Source organism: Polypterus senegalus, chromosome 1 (assembly GCF_016835505.1).
Source record: "Polypterus senegalus isolate Bchr_013 chromosome 1, ASM1683550v1, whole genome shotgun sequence".
Taxonomy (NCBI): domain Eukaryota; kingdom Metazoa; phylum Chordata; class Cladistia; order Polypteriformes; family Polypteridae; genus Polypterus; species Polypterus senegalus.
Window position 1 is genome coordinate 39,517,995 of NC_053154.1, and position 15,394 is coordinate 39,533,388.

Here is a 15,394-nt window from a genome sequence, read left to right on the forward strand (position 1 = left end):
AACTGTGTGAGCGCCCCATTGATAGTGAATGCAGTAAAGTGCAATGACACTGTTATCGGGATCCCCCTCAAGGGGACCCCCCTCGCTGACAGCAGCCAGCCAACCACGCGATCTCTGCTGCCGGCAAAATACAAAACTTCCTCGGCAGTCATGAAGCGGAATTATGCTTCAGGAAGCCAAAAAAGAAAGAAGAGGAAGGAAGAGGAGGATAAGAAAAAACAAGACAGTGGTAAGTGATAAATTACACACATAAAATAGCTCTACTACAGTATTTGCACTGTAAACCTTTTTTATTTATATAAAGTGTGAGTGAATTTAAACTGTATGGCTATGCTGTGGTTCCTTTGCGTGCGTGCGTGCATGCGGGGGGCCTCCATGTCCATTTTGCTTGGGGCCCCCAAATTCCTTCAAACGGCCCTGTGAACAGTTTATAATGCAGTTAAAGGCATCAAACCACAAAAAAGAATTTAGGACTACAAGAGTAATGACAAAATCACAGGAATAAACTGATAAGCAAAGCAAACTAACCTGAGTGACTAAATAGTGAATGATGACCAAAAAATATGGTGTCACACTGCTTCCTGCCTTACCTTTAGGTGAGCATGAACAATCTTAAGCTGCTTCTGTGCTTCAGCAGCAAGTCTGTTTGCCTGACTGAGCTGAACTTCCATCTCATTTAAGTCTCCCTCCATCTTCTTCTTTAGCCTTAGAGCCTCATTTCTGCTACGAGTTTCTGATTCCAGTGAGGTCTGCAGGGTGTCCACAACCCTTTGGTGGTTCCTCTTTGCCTGGTCCATCTCTTCCTCCTTCTCAGCCAGCTTGCGCTCAAAGTCCGCCTTAATCTGGTTAAATTCAAGCTGGGCTCGGAGGATCTTGCCTTCCTCATGTTCCAGAGAAGCCTGTAGAGTTAATGTTTAAGAAGTGGAGCATTAGTATTAGAAATATATGTCTTGTGACAGGGATAGCAGTGGGGTGGAGGGGAGGTCATGAAAGAGAAAGGAGACCCTAGTGTATAGTGAGAAGCTGCAGGAAGCACTCTGAGTGTTGATGTGTTTCTGAGTGTAAGAAAGATCATCAGTGATTGATTTGACAGGGCTGCTGCCAGAGAGTGATAGTGGTATTTCTATGTGAGAGCTTCCAGGATGTCTCAATCATCTCTTCCAAACCAATGTTACAGGCAGTTAAATGCTATGTAGCTCACCTCGGCTTCTTCTAAAGCAGACTGCAGATCAGCCTTTTCTTGCTCCAGTTGTTTGCGTATTTTTTCCAGTTCATGGATGGTCTTTCCTCCTTCTCCAAGTTGCTCAGTTAGGTCAGATATCTCCTCTTGGATGAGTAAATAAGGAAATTATCTCTTTCAGAGTTAAAATACTGACAGACAGACTCTAATTAAATTTATTAATAAGGAAGGTTATAAGTTTAAACCTACCTTGCAGGTTTTTGTTTTCCCTTTTCAAGGTCTCCAGGTGGTCTAAAGCCTCTTCATAGGCGTTCTTCAGTTTGAAGAGTTCAGTGCTTAGTGACCTGGCTTCCTTTTGGGAGCTCTCCAGTTCACTTTGGCACTCCTCAAACTTTTGTTTCCACTCACACAAAACCTGGAATTAAAAAAAAAAAGGTTATTTGTTTACTTTTGTTATCTAGTTAATGTAAAAATATTTGCATGATAAAATGAAAAAAAAAACAACTCACCTTATCAAAATTTTTCTGCTTCTTGTCAAGTGCGGCAGCTGCTGCATTAGATCTTTCCACGTCCACCATGAGATCTTCAATCTCATTTTGAAGTCTGTGTTTGGTCTTTTCCAAGGAAGAACACTTGGCATTTGCTGCTTCAACAGCTTCTTCTGCATCCTGCAGCCTCTGGGCCAGCTTCTTCCTGCGTGTGAGAAGGAAAGCTCTGTGTCAAAAGTAGTACAGCATAACAAAGATTAAAGCACACTTACCATTTGGGAGCTGTGAATTCTGCAGACACACAAACTTTTTGTTCGTCTTATCTTTTAATTCAAATATAATGCAAACAAAAAGCTTATTTGTCAGAAGAAAAAAAAATTCTTTCTGTTACTACCTGAAACAACTTGCAGCTTCAATTGCTTCTTTACATACTGTAGTTAAAGTGTTTGGTTCCTTACTTTGCCTCTTCCAGTTCCTCTGTCCTCTGAATGGCATCTGTTTCGTATTTGGTTCTCCACTGAGCCACCTCTGAATTGGCTTTGGACAGAATGCGCTGCAGTTCTGCCTTTGCTTCCTGCTCCTCTTCATACTGCTCTCTGAGGAGGTCAGAATCATGACGTGCGGACTGAAGTGCATGGGCTAGAGCATTCTTGGCCTAAAAAAGACGGTATTCACATTTTTGTAAGCATCCTGAAGAGATGAGAGGTTCACTTAACACGATTACTGTCTGACTTGCCTTCACTTCCTCTTCCAGTTGTCTCTTGAGATCTTCAATTTGCTGAGTGTAGGACAGTTTTCCCCTGGTCAACTGAGAGACTAAAGAATCTTTTTCTTCTAACTGCCGACTGTATTCCCCTATGAGTATAAAATGTACATAAGAAAATATGGAATCTGCCATGAATTATATAATTTTTTTTGTTTTGACTTTAGTGCTGGCAGTATTTTGTGTTTATGATGTTTGCTCTGGTGGAATTCTGAAATAGGCCTGATGGCCATTGTCCAATTTATATAGTGTCATTGGAAGTAATGCCTAAGCTTGTTTAAAATTTTACTTATCCACTAGATTTTGCCCTTTTAATTTCGCTACAAGTAATGATTTTAATTATTAATTAGTTTTGATGTGTTTTCTGCTTAATCAACTAATCAATTATTTTCCAATGTTTAATAAATAAAAAATATAATGATCTAAAGACCACAAAATGTTTCCATTCAGTGCAACATTGGAGCCACTGTTAGGGACGACTTCTACAATTCTGCTAGAAGTGATTACAAAACTTTGCACGGTTTGCTCAGTCCTTGCAGTAAGGTTTTGTGCAGTGTGCCTGAATTTTAGTGGAAAGGTTTTAAGGCAGAGACTACTATGCTTGGAATCATCCTTTATAAAACTGATAAATGATGCCAAGACATGCCTTAGTAGACACACTATTCCAGATGTCAGGAGTGCATGCATGCTCTTAGTTGCTTTTATAGTATCTTTAACACTGGTTAGTGCAGCTTCATATTTGGCTTCATGAGTTTTGTAAAATGAGTTCTCGAAGTTAAAGTGTAATCTGGATAGATTGTGTTAACCATCTGTGTGCAGCCCCCATTCTTAACCATAGACTGTGTAAGAATTCCGTCAGTCAAAACTCCTTGCAAGTACATCCTTTCTTCAAAATAATCCCGTACATACGCCTTTGCTTATTGCTACAAAGGGGAAAAATTAATTCTGACTAGTTTCATTGTACTTCATTTTGTTTTCACATGCTTTGCAAGGTAAATGCACTGCTGTTTAGCTTTTCATTTATATTTGTTAATGGTTATGAATTTTTTTAATTGATTTATAAAATTTTCAATTATTTGAGAAGAAGGGAATGGCACATGTTACTAGATTTCAAAAACCAGGCAAACTCAAAATAACGTTTCAAAAGAGCCATTAACTTTCACTCCTTAAAGGCATTCCCTTCTCAAATGTTTCAAACATTTAAGTCTGCCTCTTCATACATCTGAGAAAAAAAAATTAAAGTAGGTAACAAACATAGAATTAACATTATACAAAGTTATTGTCTGTTATACTCTTTAATTTAATATTGTTTTTTATCAGTATGCTGCTGCTGGAGTATGTGCAGTTCCCCTTGCGATTAGAGAGACACGCCAAGATAAATGACACCTTTTATTGGCTAACTAAAAAGATTGCAATATGCAAGCTTTTGAGGCAATTCAGGCCACTTCTTCAGGCAAGTTGTAATCACACAGAGATTCAGGACCTCAATTTTAAGTTTTATCTGAAGGATGGTGTCACTTTTTACAGCACAGTGTCCCTGACTCTGCACTAAGGTACTGGAATCCACACAGAAATCACAGGTTAAGTGCCACCTGCTGATATCACTAACACCTCTTCTAGCATCAACCTGGCTTTCCTGGTTGGTTTCTTGTCAAAGTACTGGCCAGGCCCAAACTTGCTTAGCTTCAGATGGAGTACCTATTCTGAAGTGCATGTGGTTTGATTTCTGGCCATCCCCATGTTCCTGCTGCTGTGGAAAGCTGTTCTGTTTTACAAATGTTAGTTTGAATGACTGGTTTTATTATCTTTTGAAATATTTCCAGACTTTGGAATGTTTGGACTAGTCATCTTCATTGCCTCCATTTTTGATCCTGTCATTGTTTAAGTTTCTCTTTCTGTGCCTGTCCTTTTGGAGAGAACTAATCTGCACTAACTTATACAAGTAATTCATTTAGTGTACTGTATGCAATCAAGCATGGGGTACACAAAGGCAGTATACCTGAAGGAAAAAAAGCCAAGCATACATGAGGAGATAGGCAACCTTAAACTGTGACACAGCAGTGCAAACCACTGCAATGCTGAACTATCTGCTGCTCTATTAATACCTTATAACAACCTTATAAATGTCAGATTTTGAGGTTTTTATGATGTTGACTAGCATACATAGGACTACTTGAAGTAAGCAATGTTTACATAAACAGTTGAAACAAGGTGAATGTTTTTACTACTTCTCCATTATCAGTTAAAGCTATATTTGGACATTCTAGTGTTTTTAACGAAGAACTTTCTTACCACTTTCAGTCTGTAGTTTAGCTTTCTGTGTAGCAAAATCATTCAAAGTCCGTTGACTTTCCTCATATTTTGTCTTATATTCATTCATTTGGTCCTCCATTGTTCTGCCCATCTTTTCAAGATTTGTCTGAAAAGGAATTTGCTTTGAATGTGAGAAAGGGGTGAAGACTGATTTCCAGTTAGTTTTAGTAAGAAGTGTGAATTACCTTAGCTCTAACAACTTGCTCCATGTTTGACACCACATCATCCAGCTCCAGCTTCAGCTCACTCTTCTCCTTTTCAAGCTTCTGCTTGACTCTTTGCAGATTATCAATCTGCTCACCCAGTTCAGCCACGCTGTCAGCATGTTTCTTCCTAAGTGTGGCAGCTGTAGCTTCATGCTGCAGGGTTGCCTCCTCAAGGTCTCGTCTCATTTTCTGAAACTCAGCCTCCCGCTTTTTGTTCATCTCAATTTGGGCAGAGGTGGCTCCACCAGCCTCTTCTAGTCTCTCGCTGATCTCCTCCAGTTCCCGAGATAAGTCTGCCCGCTGCTTCTCCACTTTAGCTCTAGCAGCTCTCTCAGCCTCAAGTTCTTCTTCCAGCTCCTCAATACGAGCCTAAAATGAAGTTCATGATTTTTTCAATGCATTATTCTTGAAAAGTATATATAACATAAAAAAATGGACTTCCATGCTGTTAAAGTGCTGAAATCACCTGAAGTTCCTTCAGTTTTTTCAGGAGCTGGGCTGCTAGTGCTTGCTCATCTTCAATTTTTCCATTAAGCTGGTTTATCTCAAAGTCCTTCCTGAAATTGTGCAAAAATGCATATTTTCACTTTTGTTACTAACGTACTAGTTTAACATTGTTTTCTTGTGTTCACAATCTATGCATTGAAAAATGCATTGTATTCCAGCAATAATGGGCATAACATACATTTTGTCATAAGAAAATGCTATTGCAATCATTCTTAACAATACAACATGTTAAGCCAAGAAAATATTTTCAAAAGTATTATTCTTGATTTCACACTATATCACTAAAAGCTAAAATGTGAATAGGAATGGGTAGGATTTTTGATATCTGCTTTTTGTACTGGAGGTCTTAAAGGCAGAGTTTACTTATGCTTGCACAAGAAGATTTGCTATGAAAGGTTTATATGTGAAGGAAATAAAAATGAATGCTTGCCGACTAATAACTGAAAACACTTGTTTATTTCACCTGCAGTGACTAAAACTTTTATATAACCTCTTCAGCTTTCATTTGTTTAGTTTTTTGTATTTAGTCATTTTGTTTTGCAATGTCAATTTAAAAAGATGTGAAAAAAAATGATAAATAACATTTAGATTAGTAATTTAACTGTTGTTTATAACATGTCTGTGACATTACAAAGAATTACTTATAAGTAATATGTTGTATTATTAGTAGCTAACATTCAATAATACAATAAACTGTTAACAAGGTCCATTGCATGTGCAAAAATAAAGACAAAAAAATAGTCAAACCCAGCAGAATTGACTGCAGTGGACAAAAAACCCTGCATGATTGCTTCCTACACATCTGGAATGTGCAAAAATGTCTAATTTATGTTTTATAGTTTATTATTTTTATTATTATTTAGATCATTTCAAAATAAGACTTTAATGCTTTTTTATCGGTTCTGCCATTATGTGTTTTAGATTTTCATGGTTGCTGCCATTTTGTGTGTCTGGTTGTTGTGATTTTCTGTGGTTGCTAAGCATGTAACACATGTGCCAAATGGCCCGTCACATCATAGTGATCATTTTATAAATCACATTCATTTAAACAGTGTTCAATGTTAATTGTAAACAAAGAATTGGTTTATCAAAATTTCTGGTTGTGACTTTGGTATGGTTAACAAATGTAAATTTATCAAAAATTACTAAAATAAGAGGAGTGATCTGTTTGTGAAAATACTTTTAAAGATCATTGAGACATCCAGCCATTTTAAATACCTATCTATATACACTTTGTTCCTTGGGTTTGTGTGATAGATTACTCAAGAGTATGCAATTTGGTCTCTGTATTTGTTGAGATTTTTGTTTGTATACTTGGTGTTAAGACAAGATTGTTTCAAATGAACAAATTACTCCATCACATGTTTGTCTCCTGTTTGTGATTTTCATAGACAGAAGGATAAAGTGTAAAGTTTAGCAATACGGAATTACTTTGTCTCTTGGTCAGAAGGAGACAGTGAAGGTGGTTTGAACATGTACAGAGAATGCACCTGAGTGCATTTCACAGATGCTATACTAGGCACAGCCCACTGGAAATAGAGGCAATATACCTCTCAGATGGATGTGGAACACCTAGATATTTCACAGATACACCTTTAGCCTTTTGCCAGAATTGTGTGTCCTAGTCTTTGCAATTTGGCCTATCACCGGGACTAAGGAATGAAAACTGAAATCAAATAAGTGCCTTCATATACAAAGTATAAGGCTTTCTTATCCAAACAGTAAAGTCAAATAAGACAAAGGCACTGGAAAAAAAGATACACTGTATCTAAATTAATAAGAGCAATTTACTTTTTCAGCCTTTCCTCTAGTTGTTGCTTATCATTTTCTAGGTCCATTAGGCTTTCCTGACAGAGCTTCAAGTCCCCTTCTAGTTTCCTCTTAATTCTTTCAAGGTCCATGCGCACCTTTTTTTCTTGTTCAAGAGAGCCTTCAAGCTACAGCAAAAGAAGAAAATGACAGTTATGATTGCTAAAAATCCGCTTTTCGTCTTAATTAATTTAACCAGCCTGCTAATTATAAAAGACAAAGAAGGAGAAAGAAACGAAGAATGGATACCATAATGTAAAAAATGTTCAAATTCACATACAAGAACTGAAAGACTTAGCTAGAAATTCTGAGCTTGTGTTTATTGAGTCAATAAGAGATGGAAACAACTGCAAATTATTTGTAAGAGAACTTTATCATTTACTACATTCAAAACGATCCTCCCTTGAATTTTATAGGTATAGGTTACATAAAGTATTTAGTATTTCTTACATCATCAACTTGTTGCTCCAACTTGGCCTTGGCTTTAGTCAGAGAATTCACTTTGTCCTCTTCACTCTGCAAGTCATCTAGGGTTTGCTGATGAGCTTCTTGCAAAGCTTTCTTCTCTTTGGTCAGTTTGGCAATGATCTCATCAAGACCAGCCATTTCCTCAGTCAGGTTCTTCACCTATAAAATTACATTGTCATAAGGACTCTGTAGTGCTTTACTCATATCAAAGTTTCCTCTTTACTAGACACCTACTTTGTTCTCAGTGGCATGCTTCTCCTTTTCCACTTTTGCCAGGGTGAGTTCTAAATCATCAATGTCTTTTTTCAGCTCAGAGCACTCATCTTCCAGTTTTCTCTTCTTGGCTGTTAGCTCAGCATTCATTTCTTCTTCATCCTCAAGGCGTTCATTTAGTTCTTTGGCTTTTGCTTCCAGCTGAATTTTGTTCTTGATCAGTTGGTCACAGCGTTCTTCTGCATCTGCAAGATTATCTTGCTCCTATATATAAAGATAGCATATTAAACAGGCATAAATGCAGAAAGCAGATGTTAAGGTATAACTGCAGATTTTTCACACACTTACAGCTTGAACTTGAAGCTGCAAATCATTCTTTTCCTGGAGCAGCGACACCATTTTTTCCTCTAATTCTTTCCTGCGAGCCTCAGATTTTGCATAGGCCTCTTTCAGCTTCAGGAATTCTTCCTTCATGGTTGCCATTTCCTTTTCGGTCTCTGCTGACCTCAGAAGTGGCTTTATTTTGAAATAGAGTTTCATCCAAGGCCAATTCTTCACACCCATAAATGCACGTACATTCCATTGAATGACCAGCAAAGCATCTCTGGGAGAAACAATACCAGCATGAAAACAGAAACACTGAATTCAAATAAAGCAAAGCATAATAACAAATTTCATCCCTCTTACCTCCTCTCCACCATCTTTTTGTACTCCAGTCTAGAGAGAACACCACGGGATTGGGCCTGGATTCGAGTGATGATGCGAGACAAGCGGTCATCCCTCATTTCCTCCAGCTGACCCAAAAGGCCAGCTTTAAAAAACACCTGGCACCAACACAAACAGACCCATTTTGAATACTCTTTCAAAGATGTAGTGCTCCCTTTTCTTTCCATTTGATAATCAAAGGTGTACCTTGGTGTGTCCAAACTTATATTGGTTATGGTCAATATCTAAGGATCCCAAGAGTTTCTCTGCTCCCTTCTTGCTGTCTATGAACTGACCCTCTGGGATAGCAGCTGGGTTCAGGATACGATATCTGTAAAGAGGTTTAATTGGGTTATGGGTAAATGCCTCTTGCTACATAAAGTATCACATGAAATTAAAATATTTAATTTAAAAATTGTAACCTTTGTTTGAAATCCCCATACAGAATCCTGTTAGGGAATCCCTTCCTACAGATTCTGATGCCTTCCAGGACACCATTACAACGTAGTTGGTGCATCACCAGAGGGTTATCCATCTTCCCTGGTGTCTTTGTTTCATTTGGAATGATGCAGCGCACAAAGTGAGGATGTGTAGATCTCAAATTTGTCATTAGTTTGTTCAGATTTTCCTGGGACATAGAATATTTTCATGAAAAAAATGCAGAATTTCCAGAATGATGTGTTTTATCTATTTTAAAAGGACTGGGAAATAGTCATAAGTCAAGTATAAAATGGGACAGTCCAGGTGTTCACAGACGTGAAAAGCACGTAAACAGGTAGTTTAACTGGAAAATATATTTCCAGCTTGTAAACACTGAATATATAAGATATAGAAAATATTTCTAAGATGAAAACTGTTTGTATTTGTTTGCTAAATACTGTATATAGATAGTCCAAAGTCTTTTAAGTTATTGTGGTGAATTTTATCAAATGAAATAGGTGATCCAAAATCTTAGAGATTATGTAAATTACTCAGATTTGCAAATATTACATAAAACCTGCTTTAATAATGCACAAGCCCATTACAGCGCTGTTAAGAAATTCCTCCCAAAGGTAACAATAAAAATTCAACCTATAATACAGACAATCATCTTTATCTCAGTGAACCGTAGGAAGTGAATCCAAAGTAAGAGATGAGTCATAACCAGTGCTAAGGGCAAACTCCATGTCAGCTACAATGTCAGAGTTATACTATATGCACCTTGTCGAGGAAACTAACTTAACATCTAAGTCTGTTATGTTGAAGTGATGATGGTCTGCACTAGCAGATAACAAAGATGTTAATTGACTGGACTATACATGACCTCTTTTATCTCCACAAGATAGGTGGCTTGCATCCTGTCAATTGTGAGGTTGAGGACCAGGGTTTAATTCCACCTTTAATACAGGGAGAGCTTCTGTGGGAAGCTAGAGGCTAAGTGCCATAGAAGTGCATTGCTGCATCTTTTAATTTTCAGTATAAACAGCTTAGCTAACATGATATTCAAGGCAGTTCTTATTGTTCAACTATCAAAGATATTTTAATCTTTTCCATACTTACCCTATGTAGTGCTGATACCGTTTGGAATGAAGAACCCTTCTTTTTAGTCCCTTTGGATTTTCCTCCACCCTCTTGACCAGCTGTTGACAAAGTAACATATTCAACAAACAAGTCTTTTAATTATTTCCTAGCTTAGGAATACCACTTTTTTGAACTTAATATCTTCGAAGTTCTTCTAAGTATGACTTTTATTTTGCATTTCACAATGAATATCCTAACCCCTATTGTGTTCATATTAAAGTATAATGAATGCAATTACACAAAAACAAATTCTTTTCACATTGTCCATTCATCCACATTAAAGGTCATAGGAAGCAAGATCTCATCCCTGAAGCACTGGAGGCAAAGCAGGAATCAACCCTGAATAGGGTCCTAGAGTACTGCGGGGTGTCTTTAATACTGTTCTCAAATTGTTTCAGTCTAGATTTTTATTATTGTCCATTGCAATTTCCGTCTACCAACTTATATTTTTTAATCAAAGACTTTGTTAAATGGTGCGACTCAAACCACCTACAACTGAACACCAGCGAAACCAAGGAGCTGGTGGTTGATTGTAGGAGGCCCAGGCCCCTCATGGACCCTGTGATCATCAGACAAGACTGTGTGCAGACCTATAATACCTGGGAGTGCAGCTGGATGACAAATTGGACTGGACTGCCAATACTGATGCTCTGTATAAGAAAGGTCAGAGCCGACTATACTTTCTTAGAAGGTTGGCATCCTTCAACATCTGTAATAAGATGCTGCAGATGTTCTACCAGACGGTTGTGGCAAGCGCCCTCTTCTATGCGGTGGTGTGGTGGGGAGGCAGCATAAAGAAGAGGGACGCCTCACGCCTGGACAAACTGGAAGGCAGGCTCTATTGTAGGAGTAAAGTTGGACAGTTTAACATCTGTAGCAGAGCGACGGGCATTAAGCAAACTCCTGTCAATCATGACGAATCCACTGCATCCACTGAACAGTGTCATCTCCAGGCAGAGGAGGAGCTTCAGTGACAGACTTTGGTCACTGTCTTGCTCCACTGACAGACTGAGGAGATCGTTCCTCCCCCACACTATGCGACTCTTCACTTCCACCCAGGGGTGTAAAGGCTAACATTACTCAAAGTTATTGTCTGCTTTTACATGCATTTTTATTACTCTTTAATTTAATATTGTTTTTTGTATCAGTATACTGCTTCTGGATTATGTGAATTTCCCCTTGGGATTAATAAAGTATTCTATCTATCTATCTATCTATCTATCTATCTATCTATCTATCTATCTATCTATCTATCTATCTATCTATCTATCTATCTATCTATCTATCTATTATATAGTGCCTTTCACATCTATCTATCTATATCTATCTATCTGTTACTGGATAAAAGAAGGGATAACTCAAGCTGAAGTTCCAGCAAATTGCTGGGCACATGCCCACACTCGCTCACATAGAGCCACTTTAGAGGAAATATCTTTAACTGTTTTATTGTTCTTGATTGTCTTTCTTTAATGTTTTTGGTTATAGTTTGTATTATCAAAGACACAGTATAGAATAAAGATCAGTTTAAGATGTCCTAATATTTCTTAACTGCATGCTGTAAAATATTACAACTATTTATCTATCCATTTATTTTCTAGTCCACTTTCTTAGTGAGGGTTTAAACTATTTATTGTAGTTAACATTTTTTAACCAATTAATTATTACGTGTTTAGGTCAGTTAATGAGTACTCTTACCTGAATCTGCCCCAGCATAATTGATAAAGAGAGTGCTTAGAAGTTTAAGTGAAGACTTCTGGTAGAGCCCAACGACTGTTTCATTCAGTGGGTCCTTATTCTTCACCAGCCAGTTCATGATGTTGTAATCTACTGTACCAGCATAGTGCACCAGTGCAAAGTGAGCCTCCGCCTTCCCCTTAATCACCCTTGGCTTTTGAAAGTTGTTGGACTTGCCCAGATGGTTGTCATACAGTTTGGCTTTAAATGTCATGTCTGTAGCCTTCGGGAACATGCACTCCTCTTCAAGGATGGACATAATTCCCATAGGCTAGCATGAAAAAAATAACAATTATTTATTTTTTCTAAACTTTACTCAACATCTTCAGTTCATTAAAAATGTGATGCTATTAGTAAACTATTAGGCTACTATATAAAATTATTAAAATACAGTAATTGTGTGATACTTTTGAAATCAGTTCACAATTCTACTGTATGTTATACTCTGTATGACTACTCTCACCTTCTCAATGAGGTCAATGCAGGCCTGCAGGTCCATTCCAAAGTCAATGAATTCCCACTCAATTCCCTCTTTCTTGTACTCCTCTTGCTCCAGCACAAACATGTGATGATTGAAGAACTGTTGCAATTTTTCATTGGTGAAATTGATGCAGAGCTGTTCAAAACTGTTGAACTGTAATATAAATTATCATAATGTAAATCCTCTGCATTATAATGGTTTTGTTTTTGGCTTTCATTAAAGATGCTTTCAGTTGTAGTTTATCATCACTACTGCATAAAATAAGTACACATTTTACTGGTTAGCTGTACTATAGTTAATAGTTATAACATTAATGAAAACATAACTCAGACTCACATCAAAGATCTCAAAGCCAGCAATGTCCAGCACTCCAATGAAATATTGCCGTGGCTGCTTTGTTTCCAAGGACTGGTTGATTCTCACCACCATCCAGCTGAACATCTTTTCATATACTGCCTTGGCCAGGGCACCAACAGAATAGTTTACCTAAGCAAGCAAGATTAGAAATGTATATTTGTTTTTTAGTAACCTTATTGCCATTAGGAGATCAGTACATGTACTGTACATTACACAGTAAATGGCTTTCCCTATCCTAAATTTTTATATTCTGACAGCACATCTGCCTTCTTAGCCTCCAAAACTGAGATGCTCAGTTAATATCAGTATTCCTGCACATAGTTGCCTGGTGTTTTTGATACAATATATGAAAAGGAGCAAGGAGCATGTATTATACTGAGAAACCTTGAACTTTGCATATCAGACTACGTAGCAAGGGTTATAGCAGTTTAGTGTCATGAAACTTAAGATGTCTAGTGGGAAAGATAACTGGCACATTGGAACATTCCCATGTCAACCTTTCCTTTTCAAAATGACTGTGGTTTTGTACATCACTAACAGGACTGTTCTTGTCTGTAACACCCTCAATATGGAGTTAATTTAGGAAAACCCCTGAAAGGAAAAAAATAGTACAGGCAATTTTACTTGCCCCTTTGAAATGGTTAAAGCTTTGTACTTCAGACCATGAGGTTGTGGTTTCAAATCCTGCTACTGACACTGTGTGACTACGAGCAAGTCACTTGACCTGCCTGTGTTCCAATTGGAAAATCAAAAGAAATGTAACCAGTTGCAATCATAAATGTTGAAAGTCGCCTTGGATAAAGACGTCAACCAAAAAATAAAAAATTGAATGCAGCTGCCAATTAATACAGGTAGTCCCCAGGTTAAGGACATCCGACCTACGACATAGGAACGGGGCTGCAGCTACGACGCATGCACCTCAGTAACTGCCACTCTGTCATCTTCGGCATCTGGACGCTGCAAGCGGTCGCTGGACAGAGACTGGAGGGGGAGCGATTTTGCTGCCCGCGCAGTGTAGTGTCCCTCGGGCAATTTCACTGCCCACCCACCACACATGACTGCCCCGTTCGTTCTCAGTGGGCGGCTGGTAATGCTGCAAGCTGTGGCTGGACGGAGGCTGGAGGGGGCGATTTCGCTGCTCACGCAGTGTGGTGTCCCTCGGGCGGCTCCCGGCAGCAAGCAGTTTCACTACTCGCCCACCACACAGCGCTGCCCCGTTCGTTGTCAGTGGGCGGCTGGTAATACTGCAAGCGGTGACCCGGCTGTGGCTGAACGGAGGCCATTAAGGGTGAATGGGGTGGCGGGGGGTAGCATTGTAGTGTGCATTGGATGGTTGCCAATTGAATGGGGGCGATTCACTACCCGCCTTTGGCCTCACCATGTTCGTTCTCAGTGGGTGGACGCTGCAGGCAGCATACTGTAGTGGAGGTGACTATGAGGTGGGCTGGTGATGAACCACCCATCAATGCCCCTATTCATTCTCAATAGCAAGCCTGCTTGTACTGTCACGTACATAGCAGGAAGTTGTCTCTTGTCAGTACATCAGACGTGTTGACGACTGGTGCCTTCCTGTTGTGATAGCATGTACAGTTCTGTGCAGAAGAGCTCATCTTAATCTTTTGTTTCACCCTTCAAAAATGTCTCTGAAACACAAATCTGATGCAAGAAGAAAAAAACCATCACCATTGAAAATAAAGTAGAAATAATAAAAAGGTCAGAGAGGTGAAACTCCATCATTCATTGGCAGAGCACTTGGTTACAGTCGGTCAACAATAGCATTTATTAAATTTATGTACCTGTTCCAAATTACATACAAATTCAACTTAAGTACAAACCTACAGTCCTTATCTCGTATGTAACCCGGGGACTGCGTGTATTATGCTTAAGAATTTTAAATACATTTGCTTTTGGCTTCAGAATTGAATATATACAAAAATGATATAAAAACGTATGCCGATCTCGCAACTGATGTGCAACAACGCAGCTGGAAAGCTAAGGTCTAACCAGATGAGGTAGGCTCCAGAGTGTTTATTGCCACCTCAACATCATGGCTACTCCGGGAGTTGGGAGTGCGAGGACAGGCTCACTTGCAAGCCTTGAATGACCTCTTCAGAGCTGCTCAACTGGGTAGATGGCGTCTTGTGGGTGCGCCTGGGATTCACTTTGGATAAAAGTATCCTCAAACTAAGTAAATGTAAATCGCCCGCAAATATGAAGCTAACATGTATAAGTTAACAAAAAGTAATCTGAAAATACCTGCGCTAATGAATAAAGTGTGTTACTATTAATTTTTTTATGAAACATTTTTATGAAATCTCTCTCTTTCTGTCAATACATGAAACCAGGTGTCCTTTTTTTTTTATCGGGTTTTTACCTTGACATAATCGAAAAAAAAAATATCAGTGTTCCCAAGGCAATATCCTCCAGTGAATAATGTCCAAAAAATGGTAAAGCCCAAATAAAAAAGAAAAACATTGAATCAGACATGCATTATATACTATCTGTGTAGTGATAATGTAGAACAACTTTAGAGGCAATATCTTTAACTGTTTTATTGTTCAGTATTGTTTATACAGTAATTTGTGTGCCTCTGTGAAATAAAAACCATCC

At 38.4% G+C, this 15,394-nt stretch overlaps 1 protein-coding gene across 2 annotated transcripts in view; it reads right to left on the reverse strand.

The window, feature by feature from the left end:
* LOC120525145 (myosin-7) overlaps positions 1–15,394 on the reverse strand; it is a 46,060-nt gene that overhangs the window by 14,519 nt on the left and 16,147 nt on the right. For both annotated transcript variants that reach the window (XM_039747209.1, XM_039747219.1), the window contains exons 14-33: positions 12,764–12,913; positions 12,410–12,580; positions 11,908–12,217; positions 10,192–10,271; positions 9,075–9,280; positions 8,860–8,983; positions 8,635–8,771; positions 8,296–8,551; positions 7,969–8,211; positions 7,717–7,893; positions 7,249–7,394; positions 5,417–5,507; positions 4,930–5,319; positions 4,724–4,850; positions 2,405–2,523; positions 2,127–2,323; positions 1,690–1,873; positions 1,430–1,595; positions 1,202–1,326; positions 591–899 (exon numbers count right to left, since the gene is read on the reverse strand). In XM_039747209.1, coding sequence (XP_039603143.1) covers positions 591–899; positions 1,202–1,326; positions 1,430–1,595; positions 1,690–1,873; positions 2,127–2,323; positions 2,405–2,523; positions 4,724–4,850; positions 4,930–5,319; positions 5,417–5,507; positions 7,249–7,394; positions 7,717–7,893; positions 7,969–8,211; positions 8,296–8,551; positions 8,635–8,771; positions 8,860–8,983; positions 9,075–9,280; positions 10,192–10,271; positions 11,908–12,217; positions 12,410–12,580; positions 12,764–12,913 — 3,708 coding nt within the window. The remainder of the gene's footprint in view (positions 1–590; positions 900–1,201; positions 1,327–1,429; positions 1,596–1,689; positions 1,874–2,126; positions 2,324–2,404; positions 2,524–4,723; positions 4,851–4,929; positions 5,320–5,416; positions 5,508–7,248; positions 7,395–7,716; positions 7,894–7,968; positions 8,212–8,295; positions 8,552–8,634; positions 8,772–8,859; positions 8,984–9,074; positions 9,281–10,191; positions 10,272–11,907; positions 12,218–12,409; positions 12,581–12,763; positions 12,914–15,394) is intronic.